Here is a 26433-nt window from a genome sequence, read left to right on the forward strand (position 1 = left end):
CTGCTGCGCTGGCTCTGCAAAGCTGACGAGAACAGAGGCTCTGCTGACTTGCTCACTGCATCGCGTCCACCTGACAGAACACAGACAGTCTGCAGCCTATGAATTAAAATTCCATATAATAACATAATACCCTCATACACTTATCCACAGAATAATTCTATCCGCCTTAAACAAAAACCCCTGCTTGTTAAGATTTAAGCAGCTTACTGACTGTGGCTGCTTCTAAGGGCAATTTAGCTTTATTTGGGATTAAAACCCAGAACTGTTGAGTTCACATATCAGTAATCCTTAGGCTGGGTGTCAGGGAAGAGGAGGAACCGTGCTTGTCAGCGGGAAGGAGGACACGGTCCCTCCCCACCCCTCCCCGCCTCTCACCCGTGTAATTCTTTCCCACTGCCCACACCGTTGCACCATCCTCCCTCTCCCCTCCCAACGGGGACTTCGGGGGAGGACGCAGGTGGCAGCAGCCCAGGACCCCCCAGCACACGCTCCTCGTCCCAGCCAGCAGACCCAGGGCTACTTTCCCTGCAAAGGGCACCCCGGGCCAGCAGCATTTGTCCCCACCCTACTGCTTGCCCGCAGAGAACACCCAGAAACATCCCCCTTGGTGGCATGTTCACCCTTCCTGGTCCCAACAACGAGCAAAGAGAAGGCAGCAAGCGAGGCTGCCGAGCCCTCCCCATCCAGACCCGCCCCGGCTGAGCTCTCCTCAGCTGTCCCACACGGGAAACCCAAACCACCCGTGCCTAAAGGGAAGCTGCTTGTCAGTCCAAAACCCCAGAATTTGTTTCACTGTTTTAAGAGGCAAAGGAGATACCAGCCGTTTACTGACCCCAACTTCACAAAGCATATTAAAAAGCCCGCTAACCCGAGCTGAGCCCTCAGCGGTGCCTCCCCGCTTCCCCAGCAGCACGTTCCCACCACCGCTCGCCCCCGACACACCGCCCGGTCCCCGGGACTGCCCCGCACCACGGGCCTCGGGCACAGCCCCACAACCCTCCATCAGCGCCCTGCTGCTGTGACCACCCACTGCACCCCGACACTCGCCTCCCGCTGCTCTGGGACACTCCGAGCTGAAGGGTGAGGGTCCCCCCAGCACCTTCCCAAGAGAGGGGTCACATCCCCTTTCAGCACCCTTCCCTTCCTCCCAAGCTCTCCTGCTCTTTGTGCCTTCTTACACCTGCCAGGCACTTTAATCACCACTGGGTTGCTATTTTTAGAAATTAAATATTTACAGCAGCCTAATATCATCACGCAGGTTGCTTGCTCCACACAGCCTGATGTTTTCAAGCTGGTTTTAGATTACTGTGCATTAATGACATCTGCCTGTGGGATTCCCCAGCCTCTGCCACGCAGGTAGATGTGTGTCTTACTTAGCAATTCCCACTGGCCGTGTCTTCTCCGCCAGGCATGCAGCACACTTTCCGAGCCTCTGACACCCTCTGACAACTGGAAACCCAGCTAATCCCCAATCAGCTTCCAGCTGGTTCCAGACTTCCCTGTAAATCAACGTTTTCTCCGACTGTATCCTCCTCTCAGGATTAAATGCTATTCAGGAATTAGTTCCTCTCTCCCCCACACACATATAGCATTTAACAGGATTAACTTGGCTACTTTAAGTAAAAGTAAGTATATTGAATTCTTAGCTGCTAAGATAGTCACCACTTTAGCAACTGCTTAAGGAAAGGTGTGAGGAGCCTGAGAATGTTTCCCTCAGCCTGTTGGCACAGCGCAGTATGTAGGGACCAGAGCTAAACATCAGGAGAAGACAGTTTGTAAATCAGCTGCAATCTTCCACCAGGCAGGTGCCGCAGAAATCCACGTTCCTGAGCTCTGCGTATATTAGGGACAAACTCAGCAGGAAGCTTTGCAGCCCAGGCCCCCATCTCCCCAGTGAATCGCCCCAGCACAGCAACAGGGAGCCCCGCAGGACTCTCAGCACACGCTTACATCCAGCTCTGCATTTAAAGGTGGAACTCTGGCCCATTTTAGGGGTTATTACACAGAAAGACAGTAACATAAAAGATGCCATGTAACAGTGAAAAACTATGAAAATGCTGAAGAAGGAAAAACTTATTCCACTGTGGAAGTTTGGGGGTTTTTTTCTCATCTCTACTGCTTTTACTACAAGGCTCATTGAACGCCACGCACAAACCCGCGCTGGCAGCACCCGCAGCGAAGAGCCTGCGTGTAAGGGTGGGTGTAACCGCAAAATGGGCCGAGTTGCTCCTTAAATAAGGGGTGTGCCAAAGGTTTCAGAGGAGTCTTAATCATCTGCTTTTCAGCTGCTGCTTCTCAGGGAGGTAAAAGGCAGGCAGAGTTACCAAACCCTGCAGCAGAGAAAGGCAAGGTGACTGCAAGGATAGGGCATCTGGTTGATCCACTTACAGAAAAAAGTGTCCCCTAAATTCCAACATGTGGGATTTTGCACTTTTTTCTGCAAGTTTCCAGATCCCTGCCTCTAGATGGAAGTATGAAACATCACAGTTAAAAAGCCTCAAAGTTTAGGTCTCTGCTTTTCAAGGCTCAAAAAAAAATGGCCAAAGCAACACTTTGTGTTTTACACCTGACCAAAACAGAGACGTGCTTTGAGAACAGAGTCCCCTCAGAGACGAGGGAGCCATCAGCCCCAAAGCGCAGAAAGCTGCTCCTCTGGGCTCTCCAGATTTCTTTAGCACCGCCAAGGAATTCATGTAATTCAGTAAAGTCTTCCAGTGTATTCAATAGAGCAGTCACCTTTTTTCCAAATCTGATTTTTCTCCCAACTTCACTTGAAAAGGCTGGTGCTGACACTCCTGTCTCGCAGTGGCCACAGCAGGCAGCGCACACACGCACGGCTGCCTCGGGCCCGTCCCCACCACAGGCAGCAGCTGGGCTTCTCCCTTCTGCAGCCAAACGTTCATTCGCTCGGCTTCGCTACGCTCCAGAGCAGAAGCAACAGACAACCTAGAAACTGGAAAACTGGCACCAGGCCTTAAACTTGTTCTGACAAATGAACCCTATTCCAGGTTTCTGTGGTCCAGGATTCACACGGAAACTACTGACACTTATTCTAAACATTTTACAGGTTGCTGGGTTCCCAAAAGGGGAACTAAAGGGCACTAAGCAGTCGAGTTTTGTAGGAAATCAATCTTATTAGGGTACACAAAGGCTTACAAATATTTCTTTGTATTTTTTGTTTTACTCGTGTTTCAGAAAAACGAAATAGAGGATACCTTTACCTAACAGACGCATCATCGAGCCTTCCAGATTTTGTACCAGACTGCCTCTCCTCCGAGGGACAGCAGGCTCATTCCTGAATGCCTAAAGACAAATCCTGCACTTCATACGCATCCTGACTCTCCAGCACAGCGATACACATCCCTCCATCGAGGCTCCTACTACTCCGAGAACTCAGAAGAGTACCCGAACATACGACAGTACTTCAATTAATTAGTAGTGCAAAACAACAATCTGCATGATGAATAAGAGCTGAGCAGCCAAGATGCTGCCCACAGGACGACATGGACACGCGGAGGCAGCAGGCTGCGCGGGAAAGCCGAAGGCATGGAGCAGCCCTAAGCCTGTGGACAGGATCAGCCAGCCAAGGCGTGAACCTCGGGTCACCGATCACATCATGCCAGGAGCTCGAGGGTACAGGAAAAAAGGAATGAGCTTTTTAAAAGTCAGCTCTTAATTAATTCCTTTCCTCCATCTTCCCCTTCTAGTGACAGCCATCAAAGCAGTGATCAGAGTAAACCACTAAGCAGAGGGGAAGTGTCAGACCCTTCCGGGACACTTCCACTGACAAAAGCACCTCCATCTTGCACACCTGCAGGAATCATCCCAGTGTCGCAAGCTCTCATCATCCCACCTCCTTCCTATGTTTAAAACAAAAAAACAGCCAGTCTCGTATATTATCCAGGTGGCTAATCTGCTTTAAAAATATTGCTAAATATGATAGTAAAGGAGTTTTAACATGAAGCAACACAATAATTGTTGTAATAACGTTGTTCAGGCTCTTATGAAACCTGAGAACTGCTCTCTAATCACCAGAATACAAAAAAGGGAAATCCAACCTTTAAATAACATGAACAATAGTGAAGTTACAGCTTAGCTTCCAGCTTTTCTTTACATCAGAGCTTCACATTTCTTTCGCGCTGTTTTTACGACAAGCTCCATGGCATTTCCTTTTCATGCAGATGCTAGTCCTGACTTGCTCCAGCCTGAGAACAGCCAAACAACACACCTGAATCAAAAGCCTGCTAGGGGATGCCATGACAGTGGTTTCTAATCCATTAAGTTTTACCAATATAGAAAACACAGAGATTTTAAAGAAAAGTTTGCGTGCCATTGCACCACGTCCAAAAAACAAACAAAAAAAATCCATTCTCATATAAAATTTATTCATCTGTTTATTATTTGACCATAGTTAACACACAGACTTTGGAATGTGTTCTCATTCACAGAGTACCAACTATTAAATGCTTGGGTCTGTAAGAAGTTAAATTATATTTTTTAAAGATCCCAGTTTTCACTTGTCATTTCCTCCCTTCTTCCCCACAACACATCCTGCAGCACTGTTCTCAGACCCAGTCCAAGAGGACACCCGGATCAGAGGTGCCCGAGGGCTGCAGCGCCCACCCAACCGCGCCGGACCCAGCCCCGAGGGGCGGAGGCGGCCGCCAGCACCCCTGGGGCCAGAGCCCGGCCCAGCACCGGGGATGCAGCTCCCGGCTGGGGAGCGCGGGCTCTTGTGCAAAACACAAGCCAAGAGTGTAACCTTCAGATTTCGGGTTAAAACTGCTGTTTATGATCAATCTGCAGATCTGCCTCCAGCCCTCAGCTTCGGCACTGGGGCTCCGGGGTGGCTGAGGCGCTGGCGCAGGGCACTGCTGTTCACCAACGGGGCGAGGAGCCGGCGTGGGCCGGCAGAGGGGCTGGCAGGGGGATGCTCCGTGCACAGCAACACGGCGCAGACGCTTCCTTGGGTGCCTGAGCTGTGAAGTCTCTGCCCCTCTGAGGAATTCTGATGCCAAAACCAGACCACGCCAAAAGTCAACCGAGGAGCTCATTGAACGAGGCCCGTCCAGAGCGCGATGCACAAAGGCAGATGCTCACAGCTCTGGAGCCTCCGGGCGGCCGCAAAGCCATGGCAGAAAGGGCAAAACAAACAGCCCGGTACCTCCCCGGGCAGAACCAGGCCTCCACTGAACGGAGCAAAGGACTCCTCGCCCCGGAGGCGCAGCCCGCTGACCCGCAGTCAGGCAGGTGCTCCTGGCCCACACGGCCTCCACTCGGAACTGAGAACGGATCACCACACGTAGCCTTAGGGTGGAGAACGAGTAAAAGCCACGGAGGGTAACCCCGAAGATCAGAAGGAAAAACAGAAGGATGAGCAGTTGAGAGGGGAACAAAACAGAAGCAGCTGCCAAGCGCTGGAGCGCCAGGGACAGCTGAAGGAGGTGAGCTGGTGGCCAGCACACGCTGCCCTACATAGCCACACGCAAGGTCTGAGAGAGGCAGAGACCCCAACAATTCCCCTCTCCCCAACTGCAGAACAACCTTCTCCCCCCTCGGGGGACGCAACGTACGCACGCCAGCACGTCCGTGTGACAGGGACCATTGCTTCACTTCAGAATACTCAGCTCCTGAGATCAGTTTGGCAGCTGAAAAGACACAACACAAGTATAACATTTGTTCCTGCCGGCTTCCTTTGCATTTTCTGGTTTGCCTTGCAAAAGCTGGTCTTCAAAGATGAGCCGTGCCAGAAGTCTCCCCCCGTCAGGGACTGTACCTGATTGGGAGAGGTCCCGAGGCAAGTGAGAATTTTACAGTCTGCCCGCTAGCAAAAACGTGGAAATTAGCACAGGGCTGCCCTGGACACAGGGCCAGGAGAAGCCGTCCACCACCACGGGGAGGCAGCTCGTGGGTCCTGCTCCAGCTCTAGCGCCTCATGGGACACCCGTGCAGAAGGCTGTCCAGCCCCAGAAGAGGGGGGCTGGGGATTCAGTCACTCGGGTCTTTGAAAAAAAATAAGAAAATGTGTATGGAGAAGTCCAGGTGGAGCAGAACGAGAAGTCCGAGAAGAGTGACTTGGCAGCCATTGCTCTTGTAGCATTATTTTTTTCTTTTCTCCTGAAGATTTAATGGGGGAAATATATTTTGGCTTTCTTTTTAAGAAGATTGCAGAAATGGGAAATTAACCACTTCATCCTCTACCAAAACAAAACAAAACTGTGTTCTGATATAGCTACTGTCATGATTATTTCAGCGCTTTTCAGGCACTAAATTAACTTACTCTAAATGTGTGTACAGCCAGGACCCCCGGCAGCAGGACTGCAGGAGTCAGGGGCTGACGGTCAGTCTCGTGGTAACGAGCGCCACGGCAGGGAAGGGCACGCAGGAATCCGACAGGCTAGGCGTTCTAGCTGAAATATTTAGTTACAGACTTCACATTTTGCTTTCATCCTACACGCTATTTAGAAGAGAGGATCTGTTCAAAGCACAACATTAAATATGTCTAAATATAGTCAAATTAATAATTGAGATGATCATCTCAGTTGGCAGATATTGGCACCTATCCAGCACGGGATTTTCAGTATCACATTAAATTCGCGTTCCCCCTGAAGACAAAGCTGCGCTCCCCGAAAGGCACGGGCACGGCTGCTGTAAAACACGACTCGGACTGTTCACAACGTCTCCCTGCACGAAGGCTGCTGCCTCCGACAGGCACTAACCCAGCTCCCAGGTGAATCACCGTCTGCGTCCCGGGCGCCCCAGAGCTGCGGAGCCAGGAAGTGAGCGGGAGCGCGGCGCTCACTACCCTGGCATGTGAGTCATTCCCAGGAATGAGAAAGCCAGTTGCTCCAGTTGCTCCTGGCCAGGGGAATTCTGACTCTCTGATCAGGTATCGTAAAAAAAGCCATAGGAAGCAGAAAAGCTTACTTCCAGAGATGGTTTATTTAACCACCTTATCGCAAGAAACACTCTCATGCCTACTGTAGTTTGAAGATTCACCCTGGAGGAGTCTGAGGCGTTCGAGATGCAGCTCAGAGACAAGCGGAAGGCGACAATGGTGACAGGTAAGTGATCTCTGACCACCTGAAAGGTGATTGATAAGTTGTTCTGTGAATCCTCTTGCTCTTAATCACCCTCAAGTGAAAAGAAAATAGGAATTAAGATACAGTTGTTGAAAACCAGACTTGGAACCAACAACCGAGTATCAGATCAATTGAAATTGTTAAAAGTTCTCAAAATAGCACAGCTTTGCTAACATTGTATTCATTCACTAAACGTTATGCATTATCTTTTTCCCAACGGCAAAAAAAATGGTTTTCTACTAATCATTCCTTCCGAGAGATGAGTCGAAGTGCAGGAGGGTTCATGGTTTCAGTAACTTACTTCATGAGAGCTGAATTCATATCAAGTAAGATTAAGTATCTAAAACATCTGAAATCGGTATAGAAGGTTTGTACTGTATTCCTTTTCACCTCTATCAGCAAAGGAAAGCAAACTTGAATTCTCTATATTATACAGAATAAAGGTTCTCTTCCTTCATACTTCACTCAGATCATGTTAAAACTTGTCAGGTTCACTGGAAAAACCACATAGCTCTGAACAAGCAACTTACAAACTATACGTCTGATTAGTCTCAAAGTTTGGGAAATATATAAGGTGTCTTCAAAAACCTCTGTCATTTAAGGAGTATTTTCAATGAAAAAGGTTAATCTTAGTTACGAAAAACTGAGAGTAGCAGTGCAATTTTGTATGTTAAAAAATGACTTGCCATTTGCGCGTTACAGGGACTGTAGGCATCTGCCTCCTTGTTATGTGTGCTTGGGCTGGAAACTCTGGTAGCATTCCACACTTTTTTCCATCTTTCTAAAGAAGATTTTGCAATCTTCTTTTAAAAAGGGAAACCAGGAACCTCGGGCAGGCATTCAGCTGATGTCACTGATCCACTCCCAGCAGTGCCGGCCCTGGACCCCAGGGAAGCCGCCAGCATTTCTCGGGCCACAAGCCCCTCACTCTCGGGGTGGGCACCTGCCAGAGCTCTCCCCCCACCCTGCCCCGGGCACAGGGTGCTGGTGGCACCGGGGGACAACCCCCCGCAGGGCAGGACGTGGCTCAGCTCTTGCAGGAGGGAGAGGAGAGCAGGGGAGTGAGGCTGAAGGGCAAGCAGGGACCTCAGAAATTTGCACTGGGGGCGTGTGAGAAAAAAGCAGCAAATTTTGAGCCTTACCAGCCGCCGGTTCCTCCTCCCTCCCTCCCTCCCCGCGGAGGGCTGCCTTTCCCAGCTCAGCCCTGCTGTCTCACCCTCGGCTCCCTCCCTCGCTGCCAGGGCCCCCCCGGGGCAGGGAGGGAGCGGGGAGACCAGCTCGCCCAGCACCTGCACCCCGCAGCCCGTCGAGCGCCAGGTGCTGCAGCGTCGGGAGCAGAGGCCGGGCAAACGGGCCGCCAGCAGCGGGCCCCAGCCCGGGGTTCCTCCAACACCCTCCACCCTGCGGAGGCCAGATGCTGCCTCTCAACCGGGGAGCACCTACTCCAGGTGCTGCACCTCACCCTGGATGAGATTTATCCAGGAACAACTGAAGGGGAAGCTCCTTCTCTATGGATGACAAGTCCCTTGCTCGCCTCCACACAGCGACGTTCATCAGAACCTCCTCTTCCAGCAGCTCAGCACTAGGAAAAGCCAGCCAAGACACCTGCAGGAAGGCTGTAGCACTGAACTTGAACCGTGCAGTATTTACTAAAGGTTTGGAACGGAGGGAAAACACGCCTGACATAAACCAAGAGCTACAGAGCCACCCTACTGCTGCCAGCTACCAGAGCTCTGTAGGAAACCAGCCTTTGAGAGGCACCAACGCCGGTGCTGCCAGCAAAGCACCAGAGGAAGTTGGCAATACTCATTCCTACTCTTAACCCTTCACAACATGAAAAATTACCATACCAACTTAAAAAAATTGAAAAAAGCTAATCACACCCTCAATTATCAAAAGTGAGTTTCCACATGGGACTAACACTGGACTTGACACGGATACTCCAAGAAACACTACTTCTTGGTTTGTCTCGGGAAAGTATCAGTGACATATCAAAGTGACAACTGACAATGAGCAGCATAAATGGGGCTTTGATCGCTTTCACTGCCACTACACAAGGGTCAGCCTGAGCAGGGGAGCAGAGGGCAGAGCTCTCCACAGCCGGCAGCCTGACGCCCTGCCCAGGATCCGCAGTCCGGCCGTTTCCGAGAACAGCAGCCGGAGCAGGAACTCGTCTGAACTTCTCCAGTCGCACCCCAAAATCCCCGTGTCCTTTTCCTTCCTCTTTGAAATGGTGGTGTTGCTGCAAGTACCTAACATGGTCAGCTGTGCTGCAGCAGTATATACCGAAGCACAAAAACCCCAGCTGACAACAGCAGATAAGGATTTTCTGGTCCTTTTGCAACGTGAAGTCGAATTGCATATAAAAAAACCAATAGAAACTGTTTCAATGCAAAGTAAAACATCTAAAAGTGAGACTGGAATTACTTAAAAGTTTAAAAGGTACTATCTACATGCACAGACCAATAATAATTATTTTTCCCCACAAGATATTTTTCCACAGAATCCCCTGTAGCATTTGAAAGACGTGACAGATGCACAACAGCCGGAGCCACAGTGGATGAAGGTGCAGTGTGATCAATCACACACCTTCGTCTTCTCCTTTGTGACCCAGACAAAACCTTGTCTGTTTTTAAAGTTTCATTACGAGCGTTTTAACTATATGCTTTTCATTGCATAATACCAATAATCAAACCTAAAAGCAGTTATTTTCAGTAAAAAGCTCTGGCAAATCCAGCTGGGCACCCGCACAAGCTCCGCCTGCCAGCTCCTCTGGAAGCAGCTCAAGACCACCCAAGCGCCACACGCTCAAACTTCATAAACAGTTTTTGCTTTTTAGTTGCCCAAACTACCGCGTTCATAAAATCCTAAATTTAAAAGACAACGACTTCAGGATAGCGAAGCACACTGGGAAAGCACGGAACAGCCTATGGAATTGAAGGTGATTATTTGACAAAGATTTCCACGCTGCCCGTTGTGCCAAGAACAGCGCCCACGAAAACACAATCAGAACAGGAACGGGGAGGCCAGGAGAGCAGCTTGTGAAGGGACTAAGGGAGGGAAAAGCTGAAGTGATTCTGGAGGAATACACATCAATGTGAGCCTGCTGCTGGCCTCCCCTCCGAGAAGAAAAGTGACCTGGTGAGAGATTAAAACTGCAGAAGACCAGTAATCCAGTGGGGTGGAAACGGGACAAACTTTTCCAAGGACACCAAACGGGGAGGAGCGGCTGACACCCCAGGGGGGTTGCACTGCCACTCAGAGGGACCTGGGGCTGGGGAAGGGCCCAAAGGAGCCTCACAAGGTTCACTGAGGAGAAGCACAAAGTCCTGCCCGGGGGAGGAAGAGCCCCCGCGCCGGGACGTGCTGGGGCACTGGGCAGCCCCACAGAGAAGGGCCCCACGGACAAGCTGAAGGCGAGTCAGCAGCGGGTCCCTGCAACACAGGCGGCCAACAGCCTCCGGGCTGCACGGGGAAACCGGTGTGAGAAACACGGGCAGGCAGGGTGCGGGAGGGAGCCCCCCTCCCCGCTCAGCACTGCCAGGGCACGGCCACCAGGCTCCCCAGGACAGGAGAGACAGGGACATAGTGGAGCCAGCACAGGGCGTGTACTGGAGGAACTGATGTATGGGGGGGCTGAGAGAGCTGGGACCGTTCAGCCTGGAAAGAGGCAGCTCAGGGGGGCCTATCGAAGTGTACAAACACCTGCCGGGAGGGTGCAAAGGGGATGGAGCCAGACCCTGTCAGCTGGCCGGTGCCAGGATGGGAAGCAGCGGGCACACACGGCCATGCAGGAGGGTCCCTCTCAACACAGGGCTTGTTTGGTGCTGGCGGCATTTTGGATTTTGGTTTTTTTGATTACTGTGAGGCTGTTCAAGCCCTGGAATGGGTTTCCCAGAGAGGTTGTGGGGTCTCCATCCTGGGAGACACCCCCCGCCTGGTCGGCCACGATCCCAGGCAGCCAAGCTGCAGCTGCTGCTGCTCTGAGCCGGGGGCTGGAGCTGAGGAACAACCTGCCAAAGGCAGTGTCAGGGAGGAGCTGGACAGGCTGCGGGGGGCACTAACCAGGCAGCAGTGCTGGGGGGAGGCCAGGACCCTGCTGCTGCCCCCACACCAACCCCGAGAGCGCTTCGCAGGGAGGCTACACCCCGCAGGGCACCATCGTAACAGGGCTTCAGAGGAGGCAGCTCTGTAGGGTCACAGTCCAGCTCCTGTCGGTTTTGTGCAACCTGAAACAACTATTGGCAGCATCTTCCAGAAAGAAGTAAAGGAAACATTCTGGAGTTAATCTTTTCCTCCTGTCTAATTAGAGGCTGCCATACTGAGAAAACATTCATTATCCCAACTCTGCCAACCATTGCATTGCTCTTCTTTTTTTCTGTTTAAAAAAAAAAAGCAAGCCATTGCAACACATGGCTCCTCTTCCACCACCAACGGCCATTCACCTGCTGCCCAACACGACACCATTTGTGTTGGCAGCTCTCTAACCCTCTGCATAGAAGCAGCTGCAGCCTGAAGGAGCGGTACCCCGGCACTGCGCTGCTTTTGGAAGGGCAGAAGGCAGAGAGCAGAGGGCAGAGGGCAGAGCACACACCCCCGGCACCCACAGTGAGCGTGTGACAGGGGTTTCTGCTTTCCGATCATGAAAAATGCACGTGCTTGTCGTTAACACAAGAAAGGACTGGAAAGCATTTCTTCAACATCACTTAAGAACTACGATGCAGATTCAAGAGGAAAGAGAATTTGTGCATTTTTAGGTTCTGTAAATAAGCTTAAAAAATAAACAGCCTCACAGGAATGATTAACAATATTTACTAGATTTTGTAACCTCTGCACAGAAATGAATCCATGAACTTGTAATGAGGAACCGTTAAAAAGACAGAAAAAAGAGAAAACTGGACAGTTTGGGCAGCCGCCCAACAAGGTCTCATGTCAGAGCTATCCCACACAGGGGAAAATAAAGGCTGAGAATCATTCACTTGAAACTAGAAAAAAAAATATTATTACACTTGGACGGTATGTTCCAAAAGTGACTTTGAGAAAATTAGAAAGGTCCAAATAGTATTTTTTTAAAAAGTGAAGAAATCACGTTATCCTAAGGGCATATTCCCCCCCAACTGAGAATTTTCTATATTAAATAGCATTATCTCATGCTTACTGCAGCATTCTGCTACACCCAGCCCAGGCTCTCCTGCAACTGTAAAACGCCCGCGCGACGGGGCAAAGCGCAGGGAGGCTCCAGGCGGAAGCAGGGCAGGGCCTGCCGGGAAGGTGTGAAGGAGCACGCTCGGCTGGTTCCTCAGGCGCGGGCACTGGAACCCCGCGGTGCTTGTGGCTGCCACGGAGAAGGGCCCAGGAAAGACCAAAGCCCCACCGGCCGCAAGCGGCGGCGTGCGGGCAGCGCTGCAGGTTCCAGGCAGGGCCCCGAACGGAACAGAACGCTTGTCTCGGGGACACCTCCCGGGGAAGGGACCCCTGTGCGCAGCGTGCCATGTACCGGCAGCGAGGGCCTCCCGGGACGTGGGGACCCCCCCAGCACGGCGGGGCACAGGCGGCTGGCGCAGCACTTGAAGGCAGACGGAAGCAGCCGCAGCACAGCCTGCCCGGGGCCGGGACAGAGAGGAGAGCGAGCCTGGAATCGAGGGGGAAGTTTAAGGAGGAACCTGAAAACCAAGCAGGGGGTTTTGTACTAGATACTGAAGCAGACAAGTTTTCTGAGCAGAGGCAGCGGTTCCTGTTTTTGGCTCTGACTAAACAGACAAGCGCCGTAACCCACAGCTGAAGACAGTCATACCCGGTTCTTATTTCGCAGCCCCGCCACGGTTCAGTGGGTTAGGCACGGCAGCGATACCGGGAACCAGCACCCCCTGCCCGCCCCTCCGCCACACTCCCCGGGAGCCCAGGGCACAGAGCCTGGCTGGGGGCTCTTTTCACCCCCCGCTGAAGCAGTTCGAGCAGCCGACACGTGCCGCTCCACACGCGGGGTGCTGGGCACCCCCACCCCGCTCTGCCTCAGCGGGCTCGCAGCCGCAAGGGCTCCACCACGGCAGCAGAGCGTGGCAAGGACAAGGCATGGACAGTCTGACCACCTGCACAGTCTCCACCAGTCCTGGTCAGGGGGGTCCCCGAGAAGAGCGAGCTGGGCTCCCCCCGCCAGGCAGCCAGGCAGGCCCTGGAGCCCGAGTGCCAGTGGAAGCCCCTCAGCCCCGGCAGCCCCTCGGCAGAGGAAAGGCGCCGGGAGCCGGTCACCAAGCGGCTGCGGTCCCACAGCGCACAGGCGCCGGGGCTGACACAAACCCTGGTGTGACGCCGCTCACCACACGGCACCTCCGGGCACAGCTGGCACACGGCACGGCTCCCGGGACAGCGACGGGACAGCTAGAAAAATGCAGAAAGTAAGGAAGCATGCGAGGCACGAGAGAGTAAGAGGCGAATACTCACTCGGTGTAGGTACAAACTCCAACAGGAATATCAAGTTATTCCACTGTGCATTAACAGGACATTAACATACGCTTTTACCAAAAGGGAGATGGACAGTTTTTAGCAGAGGCCTCCGAGGAAGGAAAAGGTGGTAGTGTCCTAGTTACTGGGATCGGGCTCTCAGTGAACAAGCAAAGCACTAAGGAAGATCAGTGGGTGCAAGCAGGGAAAACCAGAACATGAAGACTTGCCAAGGGCAGGAGTGGACTGAAATAAAGAGAGCAGGAACGCAGGCCCCACTGCATCCACCTCTCGCAGAAGCTTTATGCACACATACACTTACCCTGCAGCCTACACCAATGCTCTTCTCCCCTAAATGTTTACAATTAACTCAGTGATTTGGTTCTGATGGGCAACAGAAAACAATATAATTCCAGCCAGCCAATGGCAAATTCAATAAACTGGCTCACACTTGTATTGTTTACGTTACCTCTGTCATTTACAAACTTTATGGTAATGCAGATCGACTGGCAAGAAGCCCCACATCCAAAAATTATGTGCTCAAAAAAAAAAAAAAACAAACCCAAACCACTTAAAACTCTGCAGCCCTATGACCTAGAATACCTAGTCTGGTTCACAGAGAATTTTCTCATTTTTAAAAAGCTGTAAGATGAAAAAAGAGCAATTAGATTTAAGGATATAGAATTTCTTTAAACAGTGAAGCAACTTAAAGCCTTAGTCATTAGAAAAACCATACAGTCATTCCCTGCTCGTATGACACAAGTCTGCCATGCAGCCTATTATTTAATTCCTCATCCGAGGTTCTATCAGACACGCATATAAACCAGTCGGTCAACATCAGCAGCAGCAGATTACCTCACCTGTGAAACAGTACATACTTTGTATTTTATGCAGCTGACAGCCTTCAGGGGAATGATAGAAAAAACCCAGCCGAGCAAGTGCATAAACGACAAGAAGTAAAAAGCATTCTGGTTTAAAAAGCTGCTTGAATAAAGGAGCAGCTCCGAGTACATCTTCAAAACCATCCAAGCAGAATATATTTATACAGAAGAATGAGGCAGCTGGTTAGGATGAAGTTGATCAGAAGAAAAGTGGCCAGAGAACTGGACAAGGAGTTTCTTGCCCAGCACAGAAATACCACGTTTACACAAGTGAAAAGGCCACTGTCAGAGCATGTAGTCAGTGAACAATTATAAAATATCTTAAAATACTCTTTAAAGAGAAGGCAGATGCATCTCCCATTCCAAGAGAACACATGGAAAAGGGTGACTTCTCCAAACATAACTAACCTCTTCCAGCTCCTAGAGTCTTTGTCAGAAAAGATGAGGCTTCTGCAGCACAGGGATGCGCCAGATTTGACTCAGACAAGCCTTGCTCACCCCCAGCACGTAAACCATGATGCTGCACTGCTCCAAGTGCTCGCCCACCGCAGCAGCCCTTGGCCTGCTGCACTCAGGTGGGAAGCTCTGGACACGCCTTTGCCCTGGTGAGCCTGGGCAGGATCACCTCTGTACCCCAAAGTTGTCACAGGACCAGCTCTGCGCAGCAGCAGCCACCCTGCCTGCACTTCTCTGCTGCTCTGCACAAACCTGTGCAAGACTTTAAATCTTAAACTACAGCAGCGTAAGGGACAGTTTTCAGCGTGTAATTAGGGCAGCCCTCAGCAGGTGCTGTCTCTAACCCGCACCCCAGTGCTCACCAAAGCCTCTCGCTGTGCCAGCAAGGCAGGACACGGAGCGCTGCTCGTGCCGTTTGGCTGCCCCGGTTTGCAGCTGGGAAGAGTTTGCTGCTTTCCAACTCCAACCCACGCTCTGCTGGGATTGGTTCAGAAGATGTTCTAACACTAAAACCATCAGGTATAAGATGTCAGGGAGCCATCCATTCCGAGGCCTGACCGAACAACGGGCACTCCCAGTACAGCTCCCGGGTGAGCTGGGTTTCCCCGGGCCAGGAGCGCGTGGTCACACCTCCACGGCCAGGGGGTGGATGCAGCAGGGAGCCCAGAGGCCAGAACTCTGGGCAGCAATGGGCACACCCGCGCGGGATTTGCGAAAAGCAAGAGATGGGGGACACTGCTGCTCCTGCCCCCCTGCAGCACCACCCCGCGCTGCCTCTGTAAGGGCCACTGGAAGCCAGCGGCGAGCGGCCGGGTGCCTCAGTGAGCCTCAGGGATGGAGGCGCCGCAGGGCGAGTGCGGGAGCAGGGCTGGTACTATTGAACCCCAAGAGGCACCAGCCTGGTGAGAGACTGGGGACTGCAGCACATTCCCTGGGGAGGCAAGAACCACACCAAGCCAGGCAGAGCCTCCTGTGAGGGTGATTTAGCCATTTCCAGCCCAAGGGGCTGCAGTCCACCCTCTGTGGTTGTTCCCAGCTGTAAAACAACAGGCAAAATCCCAAGACTCAGCCCAGCGGATTCAAGTAACAGCACCAGGAAACAAGACACCACTCATGGAGGAAGGAAGATGAACTTTGATCCACACTGAATAGGAGCTGGAGAGCCTTAAGCATGCTGTGGTGGCCCATTGCTGCTGACAGTACAGCCCAGGATGCCGATGGGAATGGGATCCCTGTGAGCCGGAGGACAGCGAGGCCAAGACCCCACAGCCAGGGAGGCCTCGCACCAGCAGAGACCGGCCACCGGCTTCTGATGTCAAACAAGAGCCAGAACCCGGGGAGAGCACGGGGGCTGTCTGCACGGGAAGAGGCACCACAGACACGACCCGCTGTGGTCCAGCCGTACGGTCTCGCACTGACAACAGCCACCTGCGAGGGCAGATGCAGAGGTGCAGAAAGGAAGGTGCAACCCCCTGCTGAGTGCCCGGCAGCACCCACTGAGTCCCCCCAGCACAGTCGACCCTGCTCCGTGCAACCTCGCGGCACTCCCCAGGGCCACGGCACACGGGGGGCAGCAGCTGTGCTGCCTCCAGTCCCCCCTGGCAGGGCACTGAGGATCCGGGAGAGCAGGGAGCTTTAGGGGACCGGGACCAGGAACTACACAGACTTAAAAGGGACTCTGAAAAATCAGGGAAATAAGCATCTTATTTGCGTAAGAAGATAGATATGCATCTTTTCATAAAATCACATATTCTTTTGATCTCAGTGCCTTCTGGGCAAAAAAGGATAGCTCCAAGTTATGAACAACAGCAAACAGGCAATAGGGTGCTGCTTCTCAGAACAAGAGAAAACAAAATATCCCAAATACCCCTGACAAGCTCATTATGGACCCCATCCTTATCAGAGCAAACAGTGCCAGACAAGAAGCCAAACTAATAAAAAGCTTAAAATATCAAATTTTTTACTGAGGGTTTAAAATGTAATGATTTGTTTTACTGCCATCTAGTGACAATTAGTGCAGTTCATAACAGCGCGGTAAGCGTGAGAAACGCAGGCAGGGAGCTCGTATCCGAGGCTCTCGAGAGGGAAGGCACTGGTACAGGAGCACCAAGTCAGAAAGTGGCCACAGAGACATTCAGGCTGGAAATTAGAATAATGTTGCTAAATATTATAACAATAAAGCTCCAGCACAGTCTGTTAGCAAGGTGGAGAAAGGGAAATAGTTTTAACAGTGAAACTGGTAGGCTCATGAAAAGGACCGTGGCAGGACGGCCTGGAGTGACGCAGCAGGGCCCCGCTGCAGGTGAGGAGGGGGCACCACAGCCCCCGGCCGCAGCCAGAGAGCAGCCACCAGCGACCAGCCGCCAGCAGCCTCAGCCCTTTCACCGGGAATCCTGGAGGACGCTCACTGCGCAGAGCTCCTCTCCACGCTGGGGAGGGGAAGGTGGGGTCTTCTGTTTTGCTTTGGGTTTAATTCCCATTTATTTCCCCCAGAACGTAATGCTGGCACAGCCCACGCCACGTCCTGGATCTACGGCTGCCAGTGGGACTCCTGAAAAGCATTTCAGCTGAAAGCCTACAGCAACACAAAGGATGGGGTACAATCTGTCTTATGGAAAACTGCCAGGTAAACTACTGTTGGAAATTCAAGTGACTGAGAAGTGTTCATCGTATTACTGTCAGCTCCTACCAACAGGTTAAAGAAATAAGTCACTTCAGAAAGGGCTGTCTGAGTGCTGCCAAGGGCTGCCCCTGCACGTGTCACTCCCGCCCGGCTCACCACACCAGCCCAGTTCACAGTATAAACAACATGAAATACAAATGTGCTATAGTTTTATGAGAGAATTTCTAAGACCGAAGTTTTTTCACAAACATTTACACATGAAATCTTAAAATCCCCAGAGGCTGGGATTTTTAAATACATTTAAGTAAGCTAAGTTTCAAAGCAGTGTTTTAATAGGCCCAGAGAGGCTCTCCAGAGCCCTCTCTTAATAAACAGAACATCTCAGCTCACAAGTTGAGTCCTGTCAGGACAGCAAGAGCTGACAGCCTTCGCTCCGACCCACAGCTCGTTCCCAAGTGCTGGCACGCAGCTGCATTTGCCCGCAGCCCCCCGCGATCCCAGCGGCGGCCCCGCAGACCTCGGCCCAAGACGGGGAGCGCCCAGCTCCAGCGCACAGGGAGAGGACTAAGGGAACACAATCCCTTCTCACCTTTCACGAGCCAGATCCCCTGGTTCTCTCCCCAGGGAATTTCCAAGCTGTTTACCCTCTACAAACACTGCAAAAACGTTCACTAGCGCAGCCCCGCGCTGCCGCACGGCCGCCCAGGCCCTGCTGCTCCCCGCGCCCCAGCGTTGCTTGGGCAGCCGGTGCCACCCAGAGCCCCCCAGGCGCTGTGCAGCACAGCCCGGCCCGCTCTGCCCCGGCCCCTCGCACGCTGCAGCCCCAACGGCCCCATCCCACGGCCCAAACTCCCGGGGTGCTCAGCCACAGCCGGGCCGGGCCTCTGCCCTCGCCACGCTGCTCCCACGCACCACGCCGGGCTCTCTGGTCCCGCAGCGCAGGCAGCAGCACGGGCAGGCAGGGAGATATATCATATATCCCATCCCATGCCACGGTTTTTTTCCTGTGAAACTATTTCCAGAAGCGCCTTTGTATTTCAGCAGGACGCACAGAGAGGCCAGCAAGCCACCGGCACAATTATTGTGACACGTGCAATATTTCGCAGCACTGCTTTAAACTTAGGTTTTCCGGGCTGGCTAATCCAAGCAGCCTCCAGACTTGCCCAGAGATGGGACATTTTCTGGAGGACAGTTCTAAAATGGCTCCACTTGTAAAACTCTACAAACATACCTTAAACTTGTTGTTGTCCCTCATTCCCACAGATGAGCGGCTGAGCCAAGCCAACAGTACCTCACCCAACTCCACAGCAGGCTTACTCGGGAACTCCACGCACAACGAATTCACCACCATCGTCCTGCCTGTGCTTTACCTCATCATCTTCCTGGCAAGCATCTTGCTGAATGGCCTAGCGGTGTGGATTTTTTTCCACATCAGAAATAAAACGAGTTTTATATTTTACCTCAAGAACATCGTGGTTGCAGACCTGCTCATGACACTGACGTTCCCATTCAAGATAATCCAGGACTCACAGCTGGGACCCTGGCACTTCAACGCTTTCCTGTGCCGCTACACCACGGTTCTGTTTTACACAAACATGTACACCACGATTGTGTTCCTCGGACTCATCAGCATCGACCGCTACCTGAAAGTGGTGAAGCCTTTTGGAGACTCCAGGATGTACAGCATCACCTTCACCAAGATCTTATCTGCCTGCGTTTGGGTTGTAATGGCCTTCCTGGCTCTGCCGAACCTGATCCTTACCAACGGGTACCCCACAAAGAAGAACATCGACGACTGCCTCAAGCTCAAGTCTCCCTTGGGGGTCAAGTGGCACACAGCCGTCGTTTACATCAACACCTGCACATTCGTAGTGGTGCTGATAGTACTGATAGGATGTTATATTGCCATATCCAGGTACATTTATAAGTCAAGCAAACAATTTATTAGCTCATCGAGCAGGAAGCGAAAGCATAATCAAAGTATAAGGGTGGTTGTGGCTGTATTTTTCACCTGCTTTCTGCCATACCATCTATGCAGAATACCCTTCACTTTTAGCCACCTAGATAAAATTTTAGATGACTCTGCACATAAAATCTTATATTACTGTAAGGAAATGACACTCTTTCTGTCCGCATGTAATGTCTGTCTGGATCCAATAATTTACTTTTTCATGTGTAGATCATTCTCACGAAGGCTGTTCAGAAAATCAAACATGAGAACCCGGAGTGAGAGTATTAGATCGCTTCAGAGCGTCAGACGATCAGAAGTGCGCATATACCACGAGTACACTGACGTCTGAAGTCACCCGCACAGAGACTTTGGCTAACCTGTGAGAATGTTTGTATATCATGTAAATAAAACCCATCTTTGAGTATCTGACCATGGAAATGCGCAGACATGTACAGCTTTCCCTTTCAGCTTACATCCATCTCCAAATTCAAAAGCTTAAATCCACACAGAGATCAGTTCACTTCAGAGGGGGTTTGGGGTTGTTTTGGTTGCTTGGTTGTTGTTTTTTTAAAGGCCAGGAGAGGCTCAGAAAGCAACCTGGAGCTCCAAGAGGCTCCAGCTGGCATGGACAAGCTCTGGCCTCGGAGCAGGAGCCGATGAGAGGAGTCAGCACCCCTGGGGCCCGGCAGGGGCTCGCAGCAGGGGAAGGAGCAGGAGGAGGGAGGGGGCACACGGTTCTGTGGGGACCCCTCGGTGTGCCTGTGAGGCTCCAGCCACAGGAACGGCGCTTTGCCACCGGCCGACAGCATCTCGGCTCTTCCGCTCGGTGTCTGTGGTGCCGGCAGCACCACCTCGCCCACAGGTCAAACCTGCCAAAGTGCTTCTCACCCCTTGCAAAATATCAAACGTTAAAATCTCACACACAACCCTAGTTTAAGCCGCTTCTCAAAAAGAAATAAAGAAAAAGACTGCTAAAACAGCTTTTTATTTCCATTAATCTGATTCTAAGTGAGGACACATCAAAAAATGTCCCTCAACAGACTCGCATGTGACAAGACTGAGCAATCAGCACCAAGCTGGAAATTCAGTCTCCCAGCACTTCCTATGCCTGCTTAATACAACAGGAATAAGAGTTAAAGCACTAGGGATTTTTTGTTCAAAATTATTTTTAACTTCAGCTTCTTTCAAATGGAAACTATAATTGTGTGTGATAAGCAGGTGAAATTCATTTCTGGAGAGCAGTTCAGGCAACATCTTCAGGCTATTAGTTTACACTGCAGTACATGCAACCAGAGCAGAGGAAATATTAAAGGCAAGCACCTAAAATCAAGGCAAGAAGAAAGGAATAATAAAGGACCAACAGAGCAGCTGCCGCGCGAGAAACTGTTAACTGACTAGTCCCTTATTTAAAAGAAAAAAGCAAGTCCTGGAGAGTCCCCACCAGGGCTGGTATTGACTGGGACACCTCAAGTCATTACAGAGATTCTGGCAGCTTCGCTCCACGCAAGCAGCCAGCAGCACTCCAGATTTATTTATAACCAGGGCAGACAAAACTAAAACGGGTCGCAGAAACCTTCCGCGGTGGTTTTGCACCAGCGGAGCGGGGCAGGGACACCCACGCCGAGAGGGTGGCGAGAGCCACGCAGGGTCCAAGGCTGCTGCAGCAGCTCCTCTGCCCCGCAGCGCAGCGTGGGCACCTCTGGGGTGAGGCAGAGGCAAGAAGAAGTTCCTCCTCAGGGGCCACCTGCCCCCGGACGGCGAGGGCACCTGCCCCGGGCGCCTCTGGAGCCCAGAGCTGCTCGGCCAGGCTGCCCAGGGACGGGCTCCTGGGGGCTGGGAGAAGGGTTTGCAGAGGGGCAGGGAGGTGAGGAACTGTCCCCCCAGGGGCGTGAACTTGGCTGCCCGAGATCCCCCCGAATTCGTAGCATTTCAGGGACAGGCACTGCCCCGGCACCTCCAGCCCTCGCCCCGCAACCTGCCAGAGCAGAGCAGATCCTCGGCCACGCAAGGCTACAGGGACATGTTTAGATTTAATCCCGGAAAGGGAACAACACTTATGTGAATCACGTTGTCCTGTACTTCACCGGGGATTAAATCAGATTTGTTTAAGCAAAAGCTGCTGGTACAAAAAAATAAACAGCCAACTTAAAAAATGCAGATTGTAAGGAGCTGACAGGCGTTCTGAGCAATCCATTTCTACAGGCACCTTCTGCAGTGTAGTGCGAGTGAACAAACAGAAGATGGCAACAGTCCATCATCAAGTGCCTTCTTCATATAAGGACTTCCCTTTTAATATAAGAAAAAATGGTTTGACAAGAAAATCCTGGAAATGCAACATTCAAATATCAAATTACTGCATGAGAACACCTTTGATCAAGCTTTCTACTGAAACAAGGGTGGGTTTCTTCCTTTTTTTAACACTGTTAGTTTAGATTCTGTTTTACGCATCATGAAAAAGTTGAAGTGTGAACATTATAATATTTTGATTAATGCAAGATATTACAAAACTACTTATACTGTTCAAGGGAGATACTTTCTGAAAAGGAAAACAAGGTATTTTGGATATTTACCCTACTTTTAAAATATTTTAAATGCCTAAAATACCACAGAATAAACCCTCTTTTCCAACCAGCTCTGTAGAAATCTACGTTCACACACAACCTCAAAGACTAGTCTGGGATAAAATTTGCCCTTTTGTACTCTTCAGGGTCCACGCACATAGAAAACCGCATTAAGAGAACCATTCTGGGACTGGGCTGCATAGTTTAAATCCTCCTAAGCACCAAATTAAATGCGTGCTGGGTTGGTTCTGTGAAACAGCAATATTTAGGATCAGTTATGTACACACAGACATTAATAACCAACGACTCTCTTATTAGGTCTTACATGGTTAAAGAAAGCCAAGACGGAGTGCTGCTGGTCTCCCTTTCACGACACAAGTAGGAGTAAATCACAGGAGGGTTTCTGGCTTCTTAAACTGTGCTCGATAATTACTGTGTTAATCCACACACACACACTCCCCGGTCTCTGCTCTGCAGCTATTCCCCTTTCAACACCTCTGCAACACCCACAGGAACAGGCAGGCACACACAGCTTGTCTTTTCCACCAAGGGAGATGCTACACAAAATCCTGCAGCACCAAGGTCATTATTTACGAGCCCACCCCGCGGCCAAGAGCGGCTCGTGCTACTGCACGTTCCCCGAGGTGCTCCGTGGGCTCAGCACACAAGACAGGTGGGTACCGTTGTATTTTTACTTTCTTACAGCCTTCTCCAGTATTAATCTTTTGAGCAGAATTTTTCTGTGTAGTGTAAAGCCTACTTGATTTGCCCTGACCACCTTCTGTGGTGCAAGAAGGCACGGGGGCCCACGACCACGTCCAGGCGGATGGTGGATTCCTGACCAACTCCAGCAACGCCCGAAGAGCTACCTGAGTGGGAACATCCCTGCGTGCCCCCAGCCAGGGCACAAAGGCCGGGCGAGGCGGCGCCGAGCAGGCGCAGGGGCTGAGGACCCTGCCCTTGCACAGCCCCCACACCAACCCGCGAAGCTCAGCCACGGCTGGAAACGTGCCCAGAGAGCCCCGACAGCCCTTCTCGCACACCACACGCCCTCCTTGCAGACATGTGTGCACACACACCACGCTTTCACACCGCCCTGCTTATTTTTTAACTAAAGGGCACATTTACATGGGATTTCCTCCTAGGAGAAACAGTACTGCTGTTCCCTGCTAAGAATTTTATACCAAAAAATCTGTTACCCAAAGCAACTGCAGCTGGGGTGATGCCCTCCACAGCCTGGCCTAAAGATGCCCTTTTCCAGGGGCCCAAAGAGATAAAGCACCCAGCAGTTTGTGGAAAGTCTGGTCCCAGAGGGGAGCAGCGGGGCAGCCGTAGGAAATCCCACACCAGGAAGGGACACACAGGCCAGCCAGGACGAGCCCTGGCTCTGAAGCCTGACAACTTGGATGCATACAATACTTCACTGTAAAATCACACCAAAATAAGTTTACTTTATCTTGACAGGATGTATCTGTGACAATCCTTCACCACTGGTTTATACACGCAGTTACATATACAACAGTTCTTTGAAGATGCTGTTTGCGAAATAGTTTCCCAGGGCTAAAAATGAATTATAAAAGAATATCCTAGTCCCCAAATACCAGATAACTATATTTAATTCATCTGGATTTGATGGGGAATTTTGGTCCTTAAAAGTTGTTCTTGAAAGAGAAAGATACATGAAAGTTTGTAGGAGAAATCTCAGGCCCTGCTCTCTCGCTGTCCTTTCAGAGAGCCACGTCAGGACAGAACCGTATGTAAATTTTGGTTGTGCAGCCCGAGACTCCCGTTTTTTGCAGGGCACTGTATGTGAAAGGTGGTCTTCCAGGTGGACGCACAACAGCAGGTCAGACCCAAGAAAGGAAGGAGCACACAATTCGTGAATATTTGTGATTTTTTGTCATTGAGGAAGCCTTGCATGACATTGTAACTCATGCAGCCGTGACTGGGCTCAGTGCTCAGCTCTGCCCCCTGGACCCTGCGCCAGCCCGGGCGGCCGAACGCCCGCGCCGCAGCGGTGCCACCCAACGCCGCCAAAGGCCTCACCACGAGCTCTCAGACAGACCCTTGTAAGGCCTCAGAAGGCCACTCACCCACCCATGATGCACAGACAGCAGCCCGTCAGCAAAACAAAACTAGGCCAGAAGTATTCGCCGGCAGCTTTGAGAGGGTGAAAACCAAAATCCAGAAGTCCTGCAATGCTTTTATAATTAGCACGCCTTCTAGCAGGATTATTCTGTAAAAATATTTATCTTGTTCATCCTGCTTTTATCAATTCACAGAGCATGGCCAAAGATGTAACACGAGGCATGTCTTTCCACATTCAGTAGGGTGGGAAGCGCTGGCTATTTCATTAGAAGGTTCTGATAACAGGACACAGACCTATAAGAAGATTAGGGTCAGAAATGCTGCTTATATATGGCAATGGTTTGGTGACGTAAGAGCCTTCGTTTAGAAAATAGCCAAGTCTGAACCCATCAGCCACATTCCTGTTAGCACAGGCCTCAGAGCTGCCACCCCAACGCGCACTTATGCCACCAGACACGTGAAGAATCAAATCACCAGCACCACCAGCCCTTTCAGTCACCAGATACGCTCCAATACACCATCAGTTTTCTCCCATCTCAGCCTATGAATCTGTATTCTTTGGTTCTGACACACAAGTCCATCAGCAGGACCATAAAAAAGTTTTCCTTTTATAGGCACAGAGCTCAGTCAAAAACTTCAAATTATTTTCTTAATAAAACAATGGCTAGACTAGCAGAGGTGAATTTTGGATTTTGGGGGAAGTAAAAAACTTGTATGGTTAAAGGTAAAATACATTATCAGTTTGTTCTCAAGTAATATACTTTTATGATATACAGCAGGGGTCTTTGGCAATGATGCTCACTGCTCACTTTCTAACCCTTTGGAAACAGGGGCCGTATCTTTAGATCCTTAAATACTAAATTTGGCTGGCATTTTGGAAAAATATCCATGTTTACATAACAAAGCAACCCTTTGGTTTGCCCTGCAGCCTACAGTCATTCCAATGGGGTGAAACTATACACAGAGCTGAGACGTCCTCCCCACTCTTTAAGCTCTTAATCCTCTGCCCTGGACGACTGGTTACTTCTCTCTGAAGCATGCAAAAGATTATCTGTGCTGCAACATCTAATCCATCACAGAATGGCAGCTTACGCTTAAAACCACCAAATTTTTCCTTCTTTTGGTAGTTCATATTCTCATGGAGAGCTGGACACTTCAATCTCTTGCTGGAGGCAGCACTGCGACTGATGTACTTAGTTCTAGTTCAACAATTCTAAACAAGTTTTAACCAGGAATGACATTTCAAACCTAAGGGTACAACCATGCCATTAGATAATGCTACAATGACATGAATTCAAAATATAAAGTATGGAAACGTCATCCCCAAAGTTGCCCCCCCTTGGGTTCTGTTACCTTTCAGCCCATTACCATTTTTAAAATAATTTCACCCTGATGGCTACAAAGCTTGGACTGTCCAATGAGACCTGCACAACTTTTCAGAGAGAAACCACAGACCAACCACATATTTTAGCACTTCAACTGATGTTTGAGATGTCGCTGCCCGCCTAGACTTGACTTCCTTTTCCAGCATTCACTGCCCACTCGTGATCCCCAGAGAGGAAGACCAGTGACACTTGGCTCCTGGTCCGCTGGCGAGCGTTCTGCTCGCGCTGCCCGACCCTCTGCGGCGGCCAGAGCCCACGGCCACGTCCCCGAGGGAGCAGCGCCGAGGGCTGCCGGCCGCAGCCCCCAGCCCCACCGCGGGAGCGGCGCCCAGCACAGCAGGTATGTCCTTCCCCAGCACCAGCTGAACGGGAACGCGCATCCTCTTAACCCGGGCTCAGATCTGCGGCATGATTGCTTTACGCTAAACTCCCCCTCCCGCTGAAGTCTATTGCCATTACACGCCGGTTGTAAGGTGTCCCTGGTAGCACTGCTTCATCCACAGGGCCTCACCTCTTTCACTTGTGTCACCCCCTTTCCTGTTGAAAAAGGTAACAAGCTTTGCAAAAAATATGTATGTAAACAAGGTCCTGAGTGTATCGGGGCAATCCAGCATCCTGGTTCCACACACAGCCTGGAGCTCTGGATGTCTGTAAACCAGTGAGGGCTTTACAGTGAGAGCAGGCACCGCTCCTCCTGCCTTTCGATTCTTTTCTTCCTAAGCAGTGACTCCTGACCACCATAAAAACCAATTTCTGAGTTAATTAGTATATTGGTTTGAGTTAGTTCAGCAATTGTATCTATCAGAATATGATCAAGTTTTAACTAACCAAGAGACCAGATTTTGGACAAAAGTGGGTGTGAGCATATTAAACATGTATGTCTGCTTTACCACCACAAAACCACTCACACAGAAAGCCTTCTGATAAACTCCCCTGGCAACAGTCTGCTAGAATGCTTTGTTTAG

At 51.0% G+C, this 26433-nt stretch overlaps 2 protein-coding genes across 5 annotated transcripts in view; one reads left to right on the forward strand and one right to left on the reverse strand.

Annotated features, from left to right (window-relative positions):
• Nucleotides 1–26433, reverse strand: part of MED12L (mediator complex subunit 12L) — a 134459-nt gene that overhangs the window by 49245 nt on the left and 58781 nt on the right. The window lies entirely within an intron of this gene.
• Nucleotides 17453–19783, forward strand: GPR87 (G protein-coupled receptor 87). The gene is made up of 2 exons (XM_074912729.1): nucleotides 17453–17486; nucleotides 18747–19783. Exons 1-2 carry the CDS (start codon nucleotides 17453–17455, stop codon nucleotides 19781–19783), a joined length of 1071 nt encoding a protein of 356 aa, XP_074768830.1.

The sequence above is a fragment of the Athene noctua genome, chromosome 8 (genome assembly GCF_965140245.1).
Source record: "Athene noctua chromosome 8, bAthNoc1.hap1.1, whole genome shotgun sequence".
Taxonomy (NCBI): domain Eukaryota; kingdom Metazoa; phylum Chordata; class Aves; order Strigiformes; family Strigidae; genus Athene; species Athene noctua.

What these genes read in the sequence shown, in the direction of transcription:
- GPR87 (XM_074912729.1), top strand. Translation starts at nt 17,453, where the DNA reads ATGGGGTACAATCTGTCTTATGGAAAACTGCCAG. An exon ending in GTCTTATGGAAAACTGCCAG is followed by an intron (nt 17,487 to 18,746) that starts GTAAACTACTGT and finishes TCATTCCCACAG; the next exon opens with ATGAGCGGCTGAGCCAAGCC.